Below are 19,538 nucleotides of genomic sequence, written 5' to 3' on the forward strand. Positions count from 1 at the left end.
CCCCCCACTGCCTGTGGGGTCGCTGGGCTCTGCTTTCCCTGGAGGCCCACGGGCTGTGACCAGCCTGTCCAGGGAGAGAACAGCCCGAGTGGTGCCTTTATAGACACGAAGATCTGAGCAGGGTGGAGTTTATAAAGTGACTGATTCAGCTGGGATTCTTCCCCCAGAGCTAGAAGCAAAGTTGCCTGAGGGATGAAACTGCTGAGAAAAGTAGAGTTTAGGGAAGGCAGGGATCCCTTCCCTCGTACTTGGGGAGGAGGGATGTGATTTGGAAGGGAAGATGGAGGAGACAGATGAGGAATGAGCTTTTAGTTTTAATGTCTATTAAATAATTGGTGGGGTAAGAACCCAGGTGTGGGGACCAGACCCCTGTAAAGGCCTGATCCCAGCCTCACACTCAAGCTGCGGCCCACCCAGACGCAGGAGAGTTCTCCGGGCAGCCGGAGCGAAGGCGTGCAGGAGGGCAGCTGTTGCCCTGAGTGTGCGCCACACAGAGGAGAAACGTCCAGCTCCTTCTGACTGGCGGGGCTGGGTCCCCGCAGACCAGGTCCTGCGTTCGCCCCGTGCTCTCCCGTGGAGAACCCCCTTGGCCCTTCTGGTGGAACCCAGGCTGCTGCCGACGGCTCTTCGCGCCCAGGACAGCTGGCCTGGAGGGAGGGGCCGGGCAACACCTCTCAGCGCAACACGGGACGGGACGGAAGATCGAGCGTTCTTCAGGAGGGCCCCTCCGGGGAAAGACCTCAGGCCACCCTTCTGCCCTCGAGGCTAGCTGTCTGCCTTCTTCATGTGGTGGAAGAGGTTACAGAAGAGCTCGTACCAGAAGAACACAAAGCCGGTGGAGAGGGCAGCCTTCAGCAGGCTGGGGGCCAGGCCTTTGAAGCAGCCCTGCGCACCCTCCTCTCGCAGCACCTGCCTGGCGCAATCCAGGAGGCCCTCGTAGCTTCGCACCTGGGGAGAGGAAGGTTCTCCGGTTGAGGAGAGAGGAGGTGATGGCAACGTGGGTGTGAGCTCTGTTCTTTTGTCAACACAGAGCCTGGCACGTTCAAGCACCCAATAAATACTTGCTGGACAAAGGAGTGATGCAAAAAAGACAGAATAAGTTAACCTCATTCTTTCTCTCCCAACTGGGCTAATTCAGACTTAACAGATGAAGTGCCTGGAAATCAGCACTGGACAGAGCTCCTTCCTGCCCTGGAGGCTCCCACTGACAGTGGCTCTTAAGGACCAGAGAGAGCTCTGGACCCTCTTCCCGGGGGTAACTCTGACCGTGCGCCCATCCCTCCTGGTCCCCCTTGGGCAGCAGATCCGAACCGGCCCCTCGTTAGCTCTGAGCCTGACCAGCGCCGCCAGCCTGGCCACCTCCAGTTGACCACAAACTGCTGCTAGACCCGTGTCCCCAAGGCACAGCTCTCCTCAAGCCTCGCTCCCCTCCCAGAGCTCCAGTAACTCCCGATGATGATGCCAATGACATTACAAAGAATCAAGTCCAAGCCCCACGGCGTGGTGTTTGGGGCGTTTCACCATTTGGCCTCAACTTCCCTCCCTGATCTGCCTTTCCCCACTGGTCCACCCTCAGTGACCGCACACCTCCAGCCACACCTGCTCACGCTAAAGCTCTGTGAGGAGCAGGGCCTCCCTTCTCTGTCTTGAGCTCTCACCAACTCTCCCTATCCAAATTCAAACCATCTTTTCAAGACAAGTTGGTAAGTGGAAGAAGGAGGTTATAAAACCTTGCATGTAACCCCATTATTGTTAAACATATGTTTACTTATGCAAAGGAATAAAACTGCAGCGCGGATGGACCTAGGTGGTGTCATGCTTAGTGAAGTAAGTCAGAGAAAGACAAAGAGCGTATGTTATCACTTTTATGTGGAATCTAAAAACTAAAACATATGAATGGGACTTCCCTGGTGGTGCAGTGGTTAAGAATCCGCCTGCCAATGCAGGGGACACGAGTTCGAGCCCTGGTCCGGGAAGATCCCACATGCCACGGAGCAACTAAGCCCGTGCGCCACAACTACTGAGCCTGAGCTCTAGAGCCCGCGAGCCACAACTAATGAGCCCCGCCTGCTACAACTACTGAAGCCTGCACGCCTAGAGCCCGTGCTCCACAACAAGAGAAGCCACCGCAATGAGAAGCCCGCACACCACGACAAAGGGTAGCCCCCGCTCGCTGCAACTAGAGGAAGACCCAACACAGCCAAAATAAACCCCCCCAAAAACGTCATTTGATGCACAGCCCCGTGTCTCAAAAAACTTATATGAACTGTGTCTTGACTTCTAGCAGGTGGAACAGTTCTCAGAGCTTTCTGAGATGCTCTTCCCGGGTTATAATCCTCAAATTTGGCTGGAATAAAATTTTCCGATTCTTTCTTAGATCAACTGATTAATTTTTCATCAACACCAGGGACATGCAGGGGCTGAGAGGGCTATGGGGGCGAAGCTGCCCTATGGACAGGAGCTGACCCAGTTCCTTCATGCGCCCAGTGAGGGGCTGGAATCAGAGCTCTCTGCAGGGGGACATCTCACCTGGCCAAAGGAGGCTCGGGCCTGCTCAAACCCTCCAACCTGCAGCCGCTTCTTGAAGAGGTCCATGGGATATGTGAGGGTCTTGCTGATGACTCCAGCTCCACTGCCACAAAGCAGGTTTTTGAAGTTCTCTGAACCAGAGAAGTGGGATGTAGGGGAAAAATGAGAGAAATGCAATCTAGGGTAAACTTCAAGGTTACACAGTCTAATCCTCGACCAGAAAACCAAAACCTACAAACATCCTCGATCTCAGAAGAATTTAATCCAGGAGCGAGAGAACCAGACACAACCACATTTTCAGCAAGAATGACAACAGACAGGGCTTCCCTAGTGGCGCAGTGGTTAAGAATCCACCTGCCAATGCAGGGAACACGGGTTCGGGCCCTGGTCCGGGAGGATCCCACGTGCCGTGGAGCAACTAAGCCCGTGAGCCACAATTACTGAGCCTGCGCTCTAGAGCCCGCGAGCCACAAGTACTGAGCCCACGTGCCACAACTACTGAAGCCCGCGCGCCTAGAGCCCGTGCTCTACAACAAAGAGAAGCCACCGCAATGAGAAGCCTGCGCACCGCAAGGAAGGGTAGCCCCCGCTCACCGCAACTAGAGAAAGCCCGCGTGCAGCAAGACACAACACAGCCATAAATAAATAAATAAATAAATAAATATTAAAAAAAAGAACCAACACAGCTGAAAAGGTTAAAAAAAAAAAAAAAACGAATCTGCCTGCCAATGCAGGGGACACAGGTTCAAGCCCGTGTCCGGGAAGATCCCACATGCCGCAGAGCAACTCAGCCCGTGCACCTCAACTACTGAAGCCCGCGCGCCTAGAGCCCCTGCTCTGCAACAAGAGAAGCCACCGCAATGAGAAGCCCGCGCACCGCTATCTGCAACTAGAGAATGCCCGTGCGCAGGAACAAAGACCCAACGCAGCCAAAAATAAATAAATAAAATAAATAAAATTTTTTAAAAAAAGAATGACAATGGACTGCTGATTGGACAGGCCGGTGGCAGAAGGGGTGTGAGCCTGTAACAGTAATCACCCCAGCTGGAGGCAATAATGGCCTGCGGGCTCTGCCCTGCGACTCAGTACAAGGCTTGGGCGGGAATAGGATGCCCATCCCCCTCCCCAGAGTCCCCAAACGAAAACCAAACCCGACACATAAGCAAAACCAGGCTGTCTGCAAGTTGGACCTTTAACAAAAATGAAAACCATGACCGGTAGCTGGAAATAACAGTGGCAAGAGCCGAAAGAAATAAAGTCATCTGTGAGTGAATGGATTTGTTTTGTTGGCTGTATTACAGAGCTGGGGGTTCAGAGATCTGCGGTGTCTTAGCTTCTGCAGGGAAACTTTATTTCCTACCTGATTCAGAAAGAGATGCTATGGCCTGGGAGAGGGGCGGAGTGGGACCCAGATTCCCTTTCCCGTGAGGCCGGTCTCACCGTTTTTCTTTCCTTCGGCTGGCATGGCCCACTCACACGCGTGCTTCAAGGAGCTGTAGAAGGAGAACTGGAACCCGGCGTAGGGGAAGATGGCGATCAAGGTGGGGTTCAAGCCTTTGTAGAAGACCAAGGGGCCTTCGGTCCTGTACATGGTCACCACGGCGTTTCGCAGGGTTTTATAGACCTGGACACCACACATGCAATGATGAGCAACGTCGTTTCAGCCCGAGAACCCAGCCCACCAGGTATATTTCCCCTTGTCCAGAAACCAGCTACTAGGAGCATTACTTCTCCTGACAGGAGGACAAAGAAACTGCTGGACAAAAATTCCAAGGGTGGGACTGTCTGGCAGCTCCCCTTCTAGCTATTTACACGACTGAGATATGCCAAGGAGTGCACAAAAGTATGCAGAACAGCAAGAGGTGTGAAGTCCACCCTTGGGTGATCGGTTATATAAATTACGGCACACCCGTTCAAAAGAACATATTGTAGCAATTACAACAGGAAGATGCAATCTAGATGATCGATAGGGAAGACTCCCCCAAATATACAGTTAAGTGAACCCAGCAGGACATGAAGAGCAGGCATAGTGTCTGTGGAGGAAACAAACTGTATGCAGAGACTATCCCCCACAAGGATACACATGAAAGGAGGAACAGTAACATTATTACCTCCACAGCGGGAAACAGGGGGACAGGGGAGGGAAGGGGGAAGAAGGAGATTCGCTATCACCATTTTATGCTATTTGGATTTTTTGCCATATGCATATACTTAACCTTTCTGGAACCATCAACAGGTGATGTTTATGCACGAAGAGCCACTGATTTTTTAGTGCACTTCTATTCGACATATATTCTTTGCAGTGGACCAGAGGGGCTGAATCTGCCTGGCTGTGGGTGCGGGAAGCACTGCACTGACAAGAGGGTGACCGAGGGCAAGTCTGTACTGAGCGGGGACAGTACACACTTGGCTCCCAGATGCTGGCAGCCACATTGAAGGCTTTTGCCCTGGGGACTTGCATGAAAGGGCCGGGCCTCAGAGGAAGGCCGTCGGACAACAAGCCTGCCCTCGTGCCAGAGTCCCACTCTGCTTTCTGTGTCCCCTCTTAACCAAGCTGGCAGCCAAGAGTCACCAGACATTTGAGGAAAGCCTCCCCCAAAACAGAGGCCAAAATGATTGATGAGGGGCAGGAGAAGTCATTTGGAAGGAAGAGACAGTATAGATAGCAGAAGAAAACTACAGAGAAAAGAAACCACCCACGAAATTTTAACTAATATCCTGAGACCACAGAGAAGGCATCACCTTCATGATAAAAGCAGAGGGTCAGAGAAAGACAAATATCATATGATATCGCTTATATGTGGAACCTAAAAAAAATGGTACAAGTGAACTTATTTACAAAACAGAAATAGAGGGCTTCCCTGGTGGCGCAGTGGTTAAGAATCCGCCTGCCAATGCAGGGGACACAGGTTCGAGCCCTGGTCTGGGAAGATCCCACATGCCGCGGAGCAACTAAGCCCGTGAGCCACAACTAATGAGCCTGCGCGTCTGGAGCCTGTGCTCCGCAACGGGAGAGGCCGCGACAGTGAGAGGCCCGTGCACCGCGATGAGGAGTGGCCCCCGCTCGCTGCAACTGGAGAAAGCCCTCGCACAGAAACGAAGGCCCAACACAGCCAAAAATAAATAAATAAATAAATAAATAAATAAATAAATAAATAAATAAAAAAAAACAGAAATAGAGTCACAGATGTAGAAAACATACGGTTACCAAGGGGGAAAGGGGGCGGGAGGGATAAACTGGGAGACTGGGATTGACATATACACACTACTATATATAAAATAGATAATAAGGACCGACTGCAGAGCACAGGGAACTCTGCTCAATGCTCTGTGATGACCTGTATGGGAAAAGAATTTTAAAAAGAGTGGATATATGTATATGTATAACTGATTCACTTTGCTGTACAGCAGAAACTAACACAACATTGTAAATCAACTACACTCCAATAAAAATTAATTTTAAAAAATTTTAAAATAAAAAAAAATAAAAGCAGAGGATCTATTTTAAAAAGAGGTAAGATTCAGACAAGAAAAACCTCTTGAGAGAAAATCTTTGTGACTCTGAGTTGGGCAAAGGTTTCTTAGGTAAAACACCAAAAGCAAAATCCATAAAAGAACAAATTGATAAATGGAACTTCATCAAAATTAAAAACATGTGCTCTTCAAAAGATACTGTAAGGAAAGGAAAAGACAGCCACAGACTCAGAAAATATTTGTAAAATAAAAACAAACCACCCAACACAAAAATGGACAATCTGAACAGATACTTCACCAAAGAAGGTATATAGATGGCAAATAAGCACGTAAAAGGACGCTCAACATTAAAGAAATTTAAATTAACCACGATGAGATACCACTATTCACACCATTTAGAATGGTTAAAATTTAAAATACAAAATGAATAATACTAAGTATTCGTGAGGATAAGGAGCAGTTGGACCTGCTGGTGGGAAGGCAAAACGGCACAGCCGTGCAGGAGACAGCTTGCCTTTTTCTTATACAACGAAACACTCCTTACCATACAACCAGCAATCCCACCCCTAGGAATTTACCCAAGAGAAATGAAATGTTCACACAGTAACCTGTATGTGAATGTTTATAGTGGCTTTATTCATAACACCCCAAACTGGAGAACAACCCCAAAGTCTCTGAACTAATCAACCACAATCCTTCCACACAATGGAATATTACTCAGCAATAAAAAGGAGCCAGCTACTCACAGGCACCCCATGGACACATCTCAAATGCATCTACCAAGTGAAGGGAGCCAACTCAAACGACTACACAGGGCATAACTCCATTTATGTAACATTCTGGAAAAGGCAGAACTTCAGACAGAAAACAGACCAGTGGTTACTGAAGGCTGGAGGTGGGAAGGGACAAACTACAAAGGGCAGGAGGAAATCAGGGGGTGATGGAACTTTTGTTTTATATCTTGATTGTGGTAGTGGTTACGTGACTGTATGCATTTGTCAAAAGTCACAGAACTGTACGCTAACAAGAGTGGATTTTACTGTGCATGTAAGTTATGCTTTAATAAACCTGACTAAAACAAACAAACCAAAGACAGTTCTTGGGAACCAACATATGTTAGCAGACGTTGTTTAAACTCAATAGAGGGCCCAAATGATAAAAGTAAGGAAACCTCCCAGAATGGTAAATAAAAGATGTCAATCAGAGGATCAATCCAGGATGTCTAGTGTCCAACTGACATGAATTCTAGAAAGAAAGAAAAAGAAAAAAACAGAGGGCAGGCAATTGTGAATAAATAATTCGTGACCATTTTCCAGGCATGAAGAACATGTGTCCAGACTAAAGGGCCCAGGAAGTGCCCATCACAATGAATGAAAGAGACCCGCCCTGGGGCACTCCACTGGTAAATTTCTAGAATGCCAGGGATCAAGAAAACATCCTGAGGGACTTCCCTGGTGGTCCAGTGGTTAAGACTCCACGCTTCCACTGCAGGGGGCGTGGGTTCGAGCCCTGGTTGGGGAACTAAGATCCCACGTGCTGCACGGTGGGGCCACAAAAAAGTTAAAAAAAAAAAAGAAAAGAAAAGATCCTGAAAGTTCCCAAGAGTGCGAAGTGGATGGCTTCATATAAAGGGTTAGTCATCAGGATGGTTCTGGACGCCTCTTCAGCGATACTGAGAGCTACCTAGAATTCTACACCCAGATCATCGTTAAGTGTAAGGGGAAAATAAAGGCATTTTCTATCAGGCTTCTGTAAGGAAGCTATACCTCAGGATGTGCTCCACCAAAATGAGGGACTAATCAAGAAAGAGAAGACATGGGCTCCTAACGTGAGAATTCCTAAGAGAATAGCTGGCCATAGTCCTGGAGCAAACAGTCCAGATCGAAGCCATAGGGTGAAGGGTTCAAGGGTGGGGGGCTCTAGGAGGGGCTCCATAAAAACATGGGACTGATGACCACAGGCTCACCCTATCGGGAGATTGTTTGAAAGTGAATTTGTGATAAGCATGTAGAAAGCGAAACAAATAAAATACAAAGCAATTGCCAACTTCAGGAAAGACAAAAATACAAAAGAAAACATAATCATAATATATTTTGAGGCTCAGCAGTAACATTTACATAATCATAATAGCATAAACACTGAGTACTGATTTAGCCAAAAATCTATTAATCAGTTGTACTGTACTCAGGTGAGGAAGCATAAGCACACCCAAGGGTGATGGTAAAAGAGTTAAATTCTCATCTTCCATAGTAGTCAGTAGTTAATGTCTATAATTTAAAACTCAGAAGGAAAGGAAGAAAGAGAAAGAGCATGTTACTTTGAATTAGGAAGTAAATTACGGAAGAAGCACACAAATATTAAAAGTGGTTGCCTCTGGGGAATAGAATCAGGGGGGAGGCTGGTGTTTTTTCACTATAATTCATGAAGAACTATCTGTCTTTTTAACCTTTATACACCTTATAGATTATTTATTTATTTATTTATTTATGTATTTATTTATTTATGGCTGTGTTGGGTCTTCGCTGCTGCGCGCGGGCTTTCTCTAGTTGCGGTGAGCGGGGGCTACTCTTCACTGCGGTGCGCAGGCTTCTCATTGCGGTGGCTTCTCTTGTTGCAGAGCACGGGCTCTAGGCGCGCGGGCTTCAGTAGTTGTGGCGCACGGGCTCAGTAGTTGTGGCTCGCAGGCTCTAGAGAGCAGGCTCGGTAGTTGTGGTGCACGGGCTTAGCTGCTCTGCGGCATGTGGGATCTTCCCGGACCAGGGCTCGAACCCGTGTCCCCTGCATTGGCAGGTGGATTCTTAACCACGGCGCCACCAGGGAAGCCCAGATTACTGATTTTTTAAGAAATGTGAGGATTTACACTATGGATGCTACTAGTCTAAAGAAGGTGGAGAGTTTTGCAATTTTTAAATAAATCTTTTCCCCTCACTTTCACACACAATTTTCCAGCCATTCCAGAATCTACAATCCAACATCTCAATTGTCTAAGCCTAAGAAGAAATATGCTATTCTTTTCTTAATGATGTTTTCCCTTTTTTCTTCTCATAGACTTGTACTGAAGGTTGGAAAGTAACGGAAGAGGATTACAGCACACGCAGAACAGGGAACCGCAGGACTGTCACCAGCCATTCTCTTCATCCCAGCAGGCACCATGCTGCCGAGGTCTGTCCCCTCTATAAACATCCTTCCCCTCCATTTCTCTACTCCGTTCCTAGGACCCCTCGTCTCATTTCTCCACCAGGGCAGTCACCCCAAACCTCTATTTTCCACTGCAGTGTCACACAGAGTGACCCAGCTCTCATGCCCCAGTCGTTTTCTTCTAGACTGTTCCTGGGGCACTTTGCATTTCTGAACCAAAAAATTTATCAGAATGTCTCCTAAACAAAAGAGGTCCCCCAACCCAGGATCTCCACCCCAGGCAACACAAAAAACTGGCAGAGCTGAAACCACAGTTATTCTTAGCTGGTCCCAGATCAAATTCTTAAGCAAAACGTCATTCCCCACCAACAGTATCCTACACTATTCTTATGTATGTCCAGGAAACAGAGATTATGGTGAGCGGAGGGGGGATGGTGCATCTATTTGAGGGTTTTTTGTTTGTTTTTTTTTTAAATTAATTAATTAATTAATTAATTTATGGCTGTGTTGGGTCTTCGTTTCTGTGCGAGGGCTTTCTCTAGTTGTGGCAAGCGGGGGCCACCCTTCATCGCGGTGCGCGGGCCTCTCACTATCACGGCCTCTCTTGTTGCGGAGCACAGGCTCCAGACGCGCAGGCTCAGTAATTGTGGCTCACGGGCTCAGCTGCTCCGCGGCATGTGGGATCTTCCCAGACCAGGGCTCGAACCCATGTCCCCTGCGTTGGCAGGCAGATTCTCAACCACTGAGCCACCAGGGAAGCCCCTATTTGAGGGTTTAATCCCTTGCTTTCACTCAGTCAGTTCTTCCTTGAGTCTGACTCAAGGATCCCATTTCCTCCAATCCATTCTTTCTGGAAACCAAAACCTCCCTCCCAATAATACAGCGATAGGATCTCAAGTCTCACTTTCCCAGACACCTTCCCCGTGCCGATTTGGTATTTGCTCTGTTTCCCCTGCAGGTTCTGTGTCCCCCGTGAGGTTGTGAGCACCTTGCCTGGTGCCAGGCACCATCACGGGTTTCAGGAACAGGCTGAAGGATGGCCCGAAAACCCCAGGCCGCCCCGGCTTTGTTCCCTCTAAGGAAAACAGCCCCCACCCTGGGATGCCCTTCGTCCCTTGGGCGCCCCTTCTCTGGCCCGGCCACTCACCCTGGGCTCACCCTGAGCTGCAAAGCGGGTGCGTAGCACGTCCACAGGATGCACGGCGAGGGTGGCCACACAGGCAGACAGGCCGCCACACACAAAATGCACGGAGAAGTCTCGGGCATCGCGCACGCTGGCCCTGTGCACCAGCTCGGTGAGCACTTCAAACGACAAAAACTGCAAGAGTTGTGACAGTGTCATGGAAAACACCCCCGAATGCACCCGTGACCCAGGCGGGGCCTATCCTAGGGACCAGGAGATACTCTTCTTGAGTAGGGTCAGAATACAATAAACACATAACTTTGTGCAAAGCTCAGATGCCCTTTCATACTCTGAGCAGAGCCAAACACCCAAGGGTTAAGAAAATACATGAGAAAATTTTTGTATCAGAAAATTCTACTTGGGGGCCTTTCCTGGTGGTCCAGTGGCTGAGACTCCGCACTCCCAATGCAGGGAGCCCAGGTTCAATCCCTGGTCAGGGAACTAGATCCCACATGCTACAACTAAAAAAAAAGATCCTGCATGCCGCAACTAAGACCCCAACGCAGCCAAACAAATAAATAAATATTAAAAAAAAAAAAAAAAAAGAAAGAAAGAAAAAGAAAATTCTAGTCGGGAATTCCCTGGCAGTCCAGTGGTTAGGACTCGGTGTTCTCACTGCCGTGGCCCCGGGTTCAATCCCTGGTGGGGGAACTACGATCCCGCAAGCTGCATGGCGAGGCCAGAAAAAAAAAAAAGAAAGAATAAAAAAAGAAAATTCTACTCATCACTTAGTTTTCTGAGAACTGGGAAAAGATGGCCATTATCTGATTCTAGGCTGGGGACCCCTTTAATGCAGCTGGCAGTGGCCCTGTCTGAGAAACATTCTGCCCTGGAGCTGAAATTCTGTCGGGAGAATCCCACATATTCCATATTCTGTGGTGTAAGCCCTCCTTGGGCTCGGATCCTTCTCCAGCCAACTCAAGATGGCTTGGGGCCCTGAGAGCACATGTTGCTGCATTTGCCCATCAGGGTGCAGCATCTGTGCGCTGGGCGCAGAGATGGCGCGGCAGGGGCTCGTGACCTGAGCAATCACCGTGATGTCATACGGAGAGCAGGCAGGGACGGCTCTGCCACTCTCTAGCTAGTGACGTTGGCTGGACTAATTACTTAAGCTCTCTCTGCCTCAGTCTTCTCATCTGTAAAATAAGGATGACAACAGAATCTACCAGAGGACTGTTGTAAGGTGGCAGATGTGAAGTGCTTCGCCCGGGGCCTGGCCCCCTGTGAGCACTGTGTGGGGCTGGCTATTTCCATCACCACCACTGTACGGCTACAGACTAGACGCCATGGCGTAAACTGGCGCTCAGCTGAACAAACTCATGAGCAAGAGTCAAGAAGCCTGGGTCCTAATCCTAGCCTCGCCACCTACAAGCTGTGTGGCCTCAGGCAGCTCACTCAACCTCTCTGCGACCCACGTAACACCTGCTCCACCTTCCTCACAGTGCTGTTGGGAAGTTCAAAGGACGCACAGACGTGAATAATGCTATTTTGAAAAATGAAAAGCATTTGTATCGCCATTTGCTAAGCCCCTCTGGGCTGGGTGTCAAGACAGTATCCTAGGTGCAGCACCTCATATTCAGTGGGTGCTAAGTCTCCAGGGTTGGGGGAAGTGGGGAAGCCGATGCCTATAGTACAGCTCAGTCTGACTATGTCTTCAGTTTGTCAGGTAGCTTCCCAGCCAAGACGAGTGAGCAGTGTGTGACCGCCTCCTGCTGCCCTACCCCGGGCAGCCCAGGTGCACGCCTCAACACCCTGGGCTCCCCCACTGGGCAATGTGACCCCAGGGGCCTGGCGGCCTCCCCTGCCACCTACTTGGACAGCTCCATAGCCTATGGAGAGAAGCTGGGCTGGGATGTGTCCCTTCCAGAATGCTGTTGGGCCCTCCTCTTGCAAAATCTGTCTTCCAGCCTGCAGGATTCCGTGGTATTTCGCGTTGGGGTCACTGCGAGACAGGCGCTCAATCTGAAGCTAGGAATCAAGATGAGAATGGTCAGGATGATGGGGGGGGTGGGGAGGAGGAATTTCAGAGAAGGTAACAAAGGCAACAAAGCGCTTCTCCTTGACAAAATTGCAAGCTCTAGGAACTGCTTTGACAAAAAAGAGTGAACTTGTCCTCTGGCCCATTACACAGAAAAAGGGGAAAAGGGTACCTGGAAACGGATCTTGATGACATCCAAGGGGCTGATCAGCACCCGAGTGACAAGTCCAGACACAGACCCAGCCACGGCCACCTCGAGATTGGAGACATTCCTGCCGTCTGCTCTGGGGTCATAGCCCACCATCCCTGCCTGTGGCCCATACAATGTCCATCAGCTTCAGGCTAAATGCAAGAGACACGGAGTAAACACCAGAGCAAGGTCTTAGGGTCCCGGCGCACACATCACTCCTCAGAGCAATCCTCCCGGACCAGGCCCCCAAAGCAGCGCCCACATCCCTTTTCTCTCCTTATCCTGCTTTATTCTTCTTTAGAGCATTTTTTTTTTTAATTAATTAATTTATTTATTTATTCTTGGCTGCTTTGGGGTCTCCGTTTCTGTGCGAGGGCTTTATCCAGTTGTGGCAAGCGGGGGCCACTCTTCATCGCGGTGCGCGGGCCTCTCACTATCGCGGCCTCTCTTGTTGCGGAGCACAGGCTCCAGACGCGCAGGCTCAGCAGTTGTGGCTCACGGGCCTAGTCGCTCCGTGGCATGTGGGATCTTCCCAGACCAGGGCTCGAACCCGCGTCCCCCGCATCGGCAGGCAGATTCCCAACCACTGCACCACCAGGGAAGCCCTAGAGCATTTATATACCAGACATTGATTTCATACATTTGTTTCTTGTCTCTCTCCCCCATTAGAATTCAAGCCCATGAAAACACGGCGTTGGTCTCATTCATCCATCCCTGCAACTCCAGTGCCCGGAAGAGAGCCCACCACAGTAACTGCTCATAATATTTGCTGATGGAGTGAATGAACAGGCTTGGTAGGAAACAGTGCACTTCCAGAGATCAGCTGGCTTTCCAAGACACCTGGCTTTATGGCCAGCTCCTGCCTGAGGTGAAATCCCAGGCTGCGTGAGCGTGAGGGCAGAGCCCCCTCAAGCTGAGTGCAGAGGGGGAACCTCAGACACACGGGCTCCAGGAACGGGGCCTGGGATTCTCTAACGAGCCGCCATGATCCAAAGGGCCCTGAGCCCTTCTGCATCTCCCTCCTCTATTCTCTGCACACAGCGCAGGCCCACCCACAGCAGTGGAGCCGAGTTACGCTGTGAACTGATGCAGGCCCACCTCTTCAACCTCCCCCTGGACCACGGTTCAGTCTCTTCAGCCAGGGTGGGCTCAGTGCTTCTGAGCAGTTCCTAGAAAACGCTGTTCACGTTCCTATCTACCGGCCCATCCCTGGACCTGCTGTTCCCATGTCTGAACTGCAGCCCCACCCTTCCCTAGACTGGTTCCTCTCACCTTCCAGGGGTCAGCTAAAGAGCATCCCCGCCAGAAGATGTACTCATGTCCTTTTTAGCATTCACAGCACTTGTTAAGGTGCTGCCCTCCCCGCCCACAGGAGGCAGGCTCCATACAGGTAGGGACTCAGCCTAGTTACACTGGTGTCTCCAGAGACCCGCACGGTGCCTGGCACGCCCCAAAGGCTCTAAAAACAATGACTGAATAAATGATTAAAAACCAAGTAACTGGGACTTCCCTGGTGCTGCAGTGGTTAAGAATCCGCCTGCCAATGCAGGGGACACAGGTTCGAGCCCTGGTCCGGAAAGATCCCACATGCCGCGGAGAAGCTAAGCCCGTGCACCACAACTACTGAGCCCGCGCGCCGCAACTACTGAAGCCCGTGCGCCGCAACTACTGAAGCCCATGCGCCTAGAGTCCGTGCTCCGCAACAAGAGACGCCACCGCAATGAGAAGCCCGCGCACCACAACGAAGAGTAGCCCCCGCTCACCGCAACTGGAGAAAGCCCGTGCGCAGCAATGAAGACCCAACGCAGCCAAAAAAAAAACCCAGAAAAACCCAAGTAACTTAGAGATTATAAAAATAATAGTGACTTTGCAGAAAGAGAGAGAAGAGAGACAGAGAGAAAAGAACCCATCATCTTAACACTTTTTACTTCACATATTCCCTTCTGGTTTTTTTCCGGTACATGGCTTTTAAAATGCAAAATGTCATAAGCATGATTCCATGTTGCTACAAGATCTTCATAAATATCATTGTAAATGGCTAGATCATATTACATTGAGTAGCTGTGTCATAATTTTTTGGGCACTGGGGTGTTTTAGAAACTAAATATTTAAAACTATCTAATTCCAGGGACTTCCCTGGCTGTCCAGTGGTTAAGTCTCCACGCTTCCACTGCAGGGGGCACGTTCGATCCCTGGTTGGGGAACTAAGATCCCACATGCCGTGCAGTATGGCCAAAAAACCCCAAAAATCTAATTCCATTTTTACCTAGAGCAGACCTCAACGCTAATGACACTTTAGAATGGAGAATTCTTTGTAGTTGGGGGCTGTCCTGAGCATTGCAGGATGTTTAGCAGCACCCTGGTCTCTACCCACCAGATGCCAGTATCCCCACGCTCCCCTTGTGACAATCAAAAATGTCTCCAGACATTGACAAATGTCTCCTGGGGTGCAAAATTGCCCCTGATTGAGAACTGTTGTTCTAGAGAAATACTAGAATGTATATGTAAAATGTCATGCGTTGCATCACTATTTATAAAACTGGATATAATGCAAATGATTATAAATAGAGGGATGGACACTAAGTCACCTCCATGCAATGGGATACCATGCAGCTATTAAAAGAATGAGCGGACTTCCCTGGTAGCACAGTGGTTAAGAATCCGCCTGCCAATGCAGGGGACACATGTTTGACCCCTGGGCGGGGAAGATCTCACATGATGCGGAGCCCGTGCGCCACAACTACTGAGCCTGAGCTCTAGAGCCCTCAAGCCACAACTACTGAAGCCTGTGCGCCCTAGAGCCCGCATGCCACAACTACTGAGCCCACATGCTGCGACTACTGAAGCCTGCGTGCCTAGAGCCCGTGGTCCAAGAAAAGACACAGCAATGAGAAGCCTGCGCACCGTAACGAAGAATAGCCCCCGCTCGCCACAATAGAGAAAGCCCACGTGCAGCAACGAAGACCCAACACAGCCAAAAATTTTAAAAAAGATTAAAAAAAAAAAAAAAGAATGAGCCAGAGCTAAACACACATCGGAAAAGATGTCCACAATTGACTAAAACATGAAAAAAGCAGGTTTCAGAACAGTATGTCTAGTGTAACCCCACTTTTGCAAAAGAAAAACAGCAAGACCTACATACACCCTCAACAGTCGTATAAAGCATAGCAGGAAAGTCTATAAGGACACACACCAACAGGTTGGTAAGGTTACCTTTGGGGTAGGGTTGGCAAGGGAAGAGGGAAGGCAGATCTCCTCCCCCCTACTTTATTTATTTTTTTCCCACACCTTGTGGCATGTGGGATCTTAGTTCCCCAAGCAGGGATCGAACCCGGGCCCCCTGAAGTGGCAGCAATGCGTCCTAACCACCAGACCGCCAGGGAATTCCCTCCCTTTTTCTTTACACAATTCTACGTTGCTTGAATTCATTATGGCCCCCCCCAAACCCCAATTAAAATTAAATATAAAATGATTTTAGAAGAGACCTCAGAATTAACCTAGTTTTTTGTTTTTTTTTTTTTAAAGCCAGGGCTAGTTACTCAAGTTTTGTTTTGTTTTTTTTTTAATTAATTAATTGATTGATTGATTTTTGGCTGTGTTGGGTCTTCGCCTCCGTGCGAGGGCCCTCTCCAGTTGCGGAGAGCGGGGGTCACCCTTCATCGCGGTGCGCGGGCCTCTCACTATCGCGGCCTCTCTTGTTGCGGCGCACAGGCTCCAGACGCGCAGGCTCAGTAGTTGTGGCTCACGGGCCCAGTTGCTCCGCGGCATGCGGGACCCTCCCGGACCAGGGCTCGAACCCGCGTCCCCCGCACTGGTAGGCAGACTCCCAACCACTGCGCCACCAGGGAAGCCCCTAACCTAGTTCTTGAATACCTTTAGTAACGGGGAAATCAGGGCCCACACAGTGACACCTTCACCCCATTGTTTCTTTTTCTCCTCTCACCCTCCCTGGAATCTGTCCACACCATTCCCTCAGCCCCAAGCCCTCACTTTTCTGAAACTACCAAAATAGCACTCCAATCCATCCTTAAAATTAACAAGACATTTCCATGGGGCTCGATCGGCAAAGTATTGTAAAATAACATTTACTGAAAGTCTAATGGGGGAAATCCCTGACGGTCCAGTGGTCAGACTTGGCACTTTCACTGCTGGGGCCTAGGTTCGATCACTGGTCAGGGAACTAAGATCCCGCAAACCACGCAGCACAGCCATAAACAAAAAAAGAGAAAAAAGTCTAATGGTATGAAATCTCCCGACTCCCGCCAGGAATGTGCCCATTCCTTGGTAACTTCTCCCCAGACCCTCAAAGGAGGAGATCTCGGCTTTCCCATCAACTTCTCTGTGACATTAACTCAAGCTGCTACTCCCCAGGCACCTGTGAGGAGTTTAAACGTGAGGCAGGTGATTGAGAAGCAAAGCCTCTCCGGTGGTTGCCCAGAGAGTGCTCAGGTCACACCGAGCAGTGTCAGATCCCTACTGTCAGGGAGGGAAGGAGGCATTTCTACATATAAGCAGCTCTGCATAGCTGGACATAACCTTAACGTCAGATCAAGAAGCCTGAGTCAAAATTCTGTCTCTCTCATGTACCTTGGGCAGGTTTATTTAACCTAGGCTCAGCTTTTTCTTCTGGAAAATGGGAATGATGGCGGCCCTGCCTAGCCAGATTCCTGGGAGGACCACACGAGATACTGTATGTGATAAGCTCTGTCAAAAAGGTAAAAGTCCTTATACACGTGAAAGGTCTTGTTAAATATAATTCAGTAGTGGCCTTACTTTTTCTGCTTGTTCAAAATTTCCTTCTTGTACCAAAAAGCCTTGATATTTATCTAAAGAGACAAAATAAACATGAAATATGATTATATGCATGATATAATAAAGTACTCACAAGAAAGGGGGCCGCTGGTGTGAGTGGCAGGGCGGGTGTGTGTGTGTGTGTGAGTCTGTCGTGCCACCCCTCTTTTTACTGCGGAAGCCCCTGGGGTTCAGGTATGCGGGTGCCCCGCGGTGAGCGTCTGTGCCCGTGAGCCCACGTGCTCAGCTGAGGGTCTCTGCAGATGTCCCCGCGTATGGACACAAGTGTCCACGTGCGCTCCAGGATGTGTTTTTTCTCCCCGAGTCCGAGAAAACGCCCACAAGGGGGGCACCCGCATGTACAGGTGCCCCGGGTGTGTCCAGGGTTTTGCTTCCTGCGTCCCTGAAGATGCTTCTCAGATCAGACGCGACACGTGTGGGTACAGTCCCCGCCCCCGCGTGAGTACCTGCGTGTGTAGGCGCCCCCGGGCAGCGGGGGTGCAGCTCCCCGAGCTGAGTGCCAGGAGGGCGGAGGAAGAGGTCACTCACCCGGCTCCGAAGGCGCGGCCCGGCTCCCCGAACTCTCTTCTCTCCCTCCCTCCTCACGCAGTCTAACGGCAAAACTTAACTGCGCTTGGCAGTAACTGACGGGCTTGTGGGCCAATCACCGCGCAGATTCCGACAGACGCTGGACCAACGGTTGTACAGTAGTCACCCGACCAACGCCTATTGCAAGGCCTCGCTGGGTAATGTAGTCCTCCGCTACTGAGGCCGGCCCCCTACAAGGCGCAGAGCCTGCTGGGAGATGTAGGCCCTCGGCTTGCGCATGCGCAAGTGTTACCCACGCGTTGAAAGGAGGAGGGTCCGGAAGCCAGGCTCCGCCGTTGGAGGTCGCCGCGCTGAGTGGCGTGTGCCTTGGTTCAGAGTGCTGGCGGGCGGAAGTTTAGGGCGCGCTGAACGTGACCCTCTTTCCTCAAAACTTTCATAGTTCCAGTACCCGGATCATCTAAACTTGGAAAAGATGGCGGGAAGTTTAGCAAAAGCCTGGAGGGCGTGGGGGAAAGAATAGATGAGTTTTTAAGACCAGAACGAGGACGGCAAAAATACAGAGGTTTTGTTTCCCCCTAGGGTTTATTATGCATAACTCTCATTATAAGATAATATAAAAATATATAGACACATTACAGAAAATGTAGAAATGAAGGGGGAAATGACTCATCCGACCGCTCTCACGCTAGTATCAGCGTTTTGCAGGACAGTCGTCCCGATTTTTAAACTGCATTTTTCATATTAGTGCAATCATTTTGACACACAATTTAAAAATATTTTTATTGAACAATTTAAAAACGTTTCAGGGACTTCCCTGGCAGTCCAGTGGTTAAGACTCCGTACGTCTACTTCAAGGGACATGGGTTTGATCCCTGGTTGGGGAACTAAGATCCATGTGCTGCGGCACATAAATAAGTAAAGAAGTAAATAAATAAAACGTTTCATACTATACAAAAGTAGAGAGAATAGCCTGATGAACCACCATATAGTCATTACTCAACTTCAACAATTAACCAACTCCTGGTCAGTCTTGTTTTTCCCGCACCTAAGTGGCACTGTTACTGAGTCCAAGCTCATCCTGGTCCTGCTTGCCACAGGACAGGCCAATAAATTGAGAGAAGAGTTGTTGGGGCAAAGAATAGCAACTTTATTAGGAAAGCCAGCAGACTGAGGAGATGGTGGACTTGTGTCCCAAAGAACGATCTTGCCTCAGTTAGAATTCAGGTTTCTTTTATACTAAAAGGGGAGGGAGTAAAGTCAAACATTTCCTGGTTCCAGTCAGCCTCCAGAGGGGATGTGTTAATTTCTTCCTTCCTGTAGTCATTCACAGGTGGGCCTGGTCAGGATGTTTCCTGTGAGCTAAACAAAGGTATTTTAGCTTAAAGCTTACTACCTGGGAGGCAGGGTTCCCAGAGATGGGCCATTATGTATAATTTAAGCTTATAGGCAACATCTCTTTAGTGATTGACTTGTAGCAAAAGCAAGAGAATACAAAGGTTAAAGTAAAAGAAACAGATCCAATATGGAGTCAGATTTGTTCTTCCCTATTACAGCACCCCCCCCAACATTATTTTGAAGTAAATACCAGACGTGATTTCACCAGTAAGCATTTCACAGTGTATTTTTAAAAGACAAGCATTCCCCTTTTAAAACATATCCCCCAAACTATCACCCACCCCCCAAAACAATAATTTCCTAATATTATC

General features: G+C 49.4%; 1 protein-coding gene across 5 annotated transcripts; it reads right to left on the reverse strand.

The window, feature by feature from the left end:
• Positions 1 to 301: 301 nt before the first annotated feature.
• Positions 302 to 17,984, reverse strand: SLC25A19 (solute carrier family 25 member 19). Of its 5 annotated transcripts, none has more exons than XM_082372944.1 (8): positions 17,833 to 17,983; positions 17,266 to 17,318; positions 12,475 to 12,644; positions 12,137 to 12,292; positions 10,289 to 10,459; positions 3,970 to 4,153; positions 2,530 to 2,660; positions 302 to 948 (listed from the first exon to the last, which is right to left on the reverse strand). In XM_082372944.1, the coding sequence occupies exons 3-8, from the start codon at positions 12,604 to 12,606 to the stop codon at positions 766 to 768; spliced, it is 957 nt and encodes a 318-aa protein (XP_082229070.1). In that variant the 5' UTR covers positions 12,607 to 12,644; positions 17,266 to 17,318; positions 17,833 to 17,983; the 3' UTR covers positions 302 to 765. The 5 variants fall into 5 exon arrangements, with proteins under 5 accessions (XP_082229070.1, XP_082229069.1, XP_082229068.1 ...); XM_082372943.1 differs by having other exon boundaries at positions 720 to 1,064; positions 10,300 to 10,443; positions 17,833 to 17,984; XM_082372942.1 differs by having other exon boundaries at positions 720 to 1,064; positions 17,833 to 17,984.
• Positions 17,985 to 19,538: the final 1,554 nt, after the last annotated feature.

The sequence above is a fragment of the Balaenoptera borealis genome (genome assembly GCF_965194805.1).
Source record: "Balaenoptera borealis genome assembly, chromosome: 20".
NCBI classification, from domain to species: Eukaryota; Metazoa; Chordata; class Mammalia; order Artiodactyla; family Balaenopteridae; genus Balaenoptera; species Balaenoptera borealis.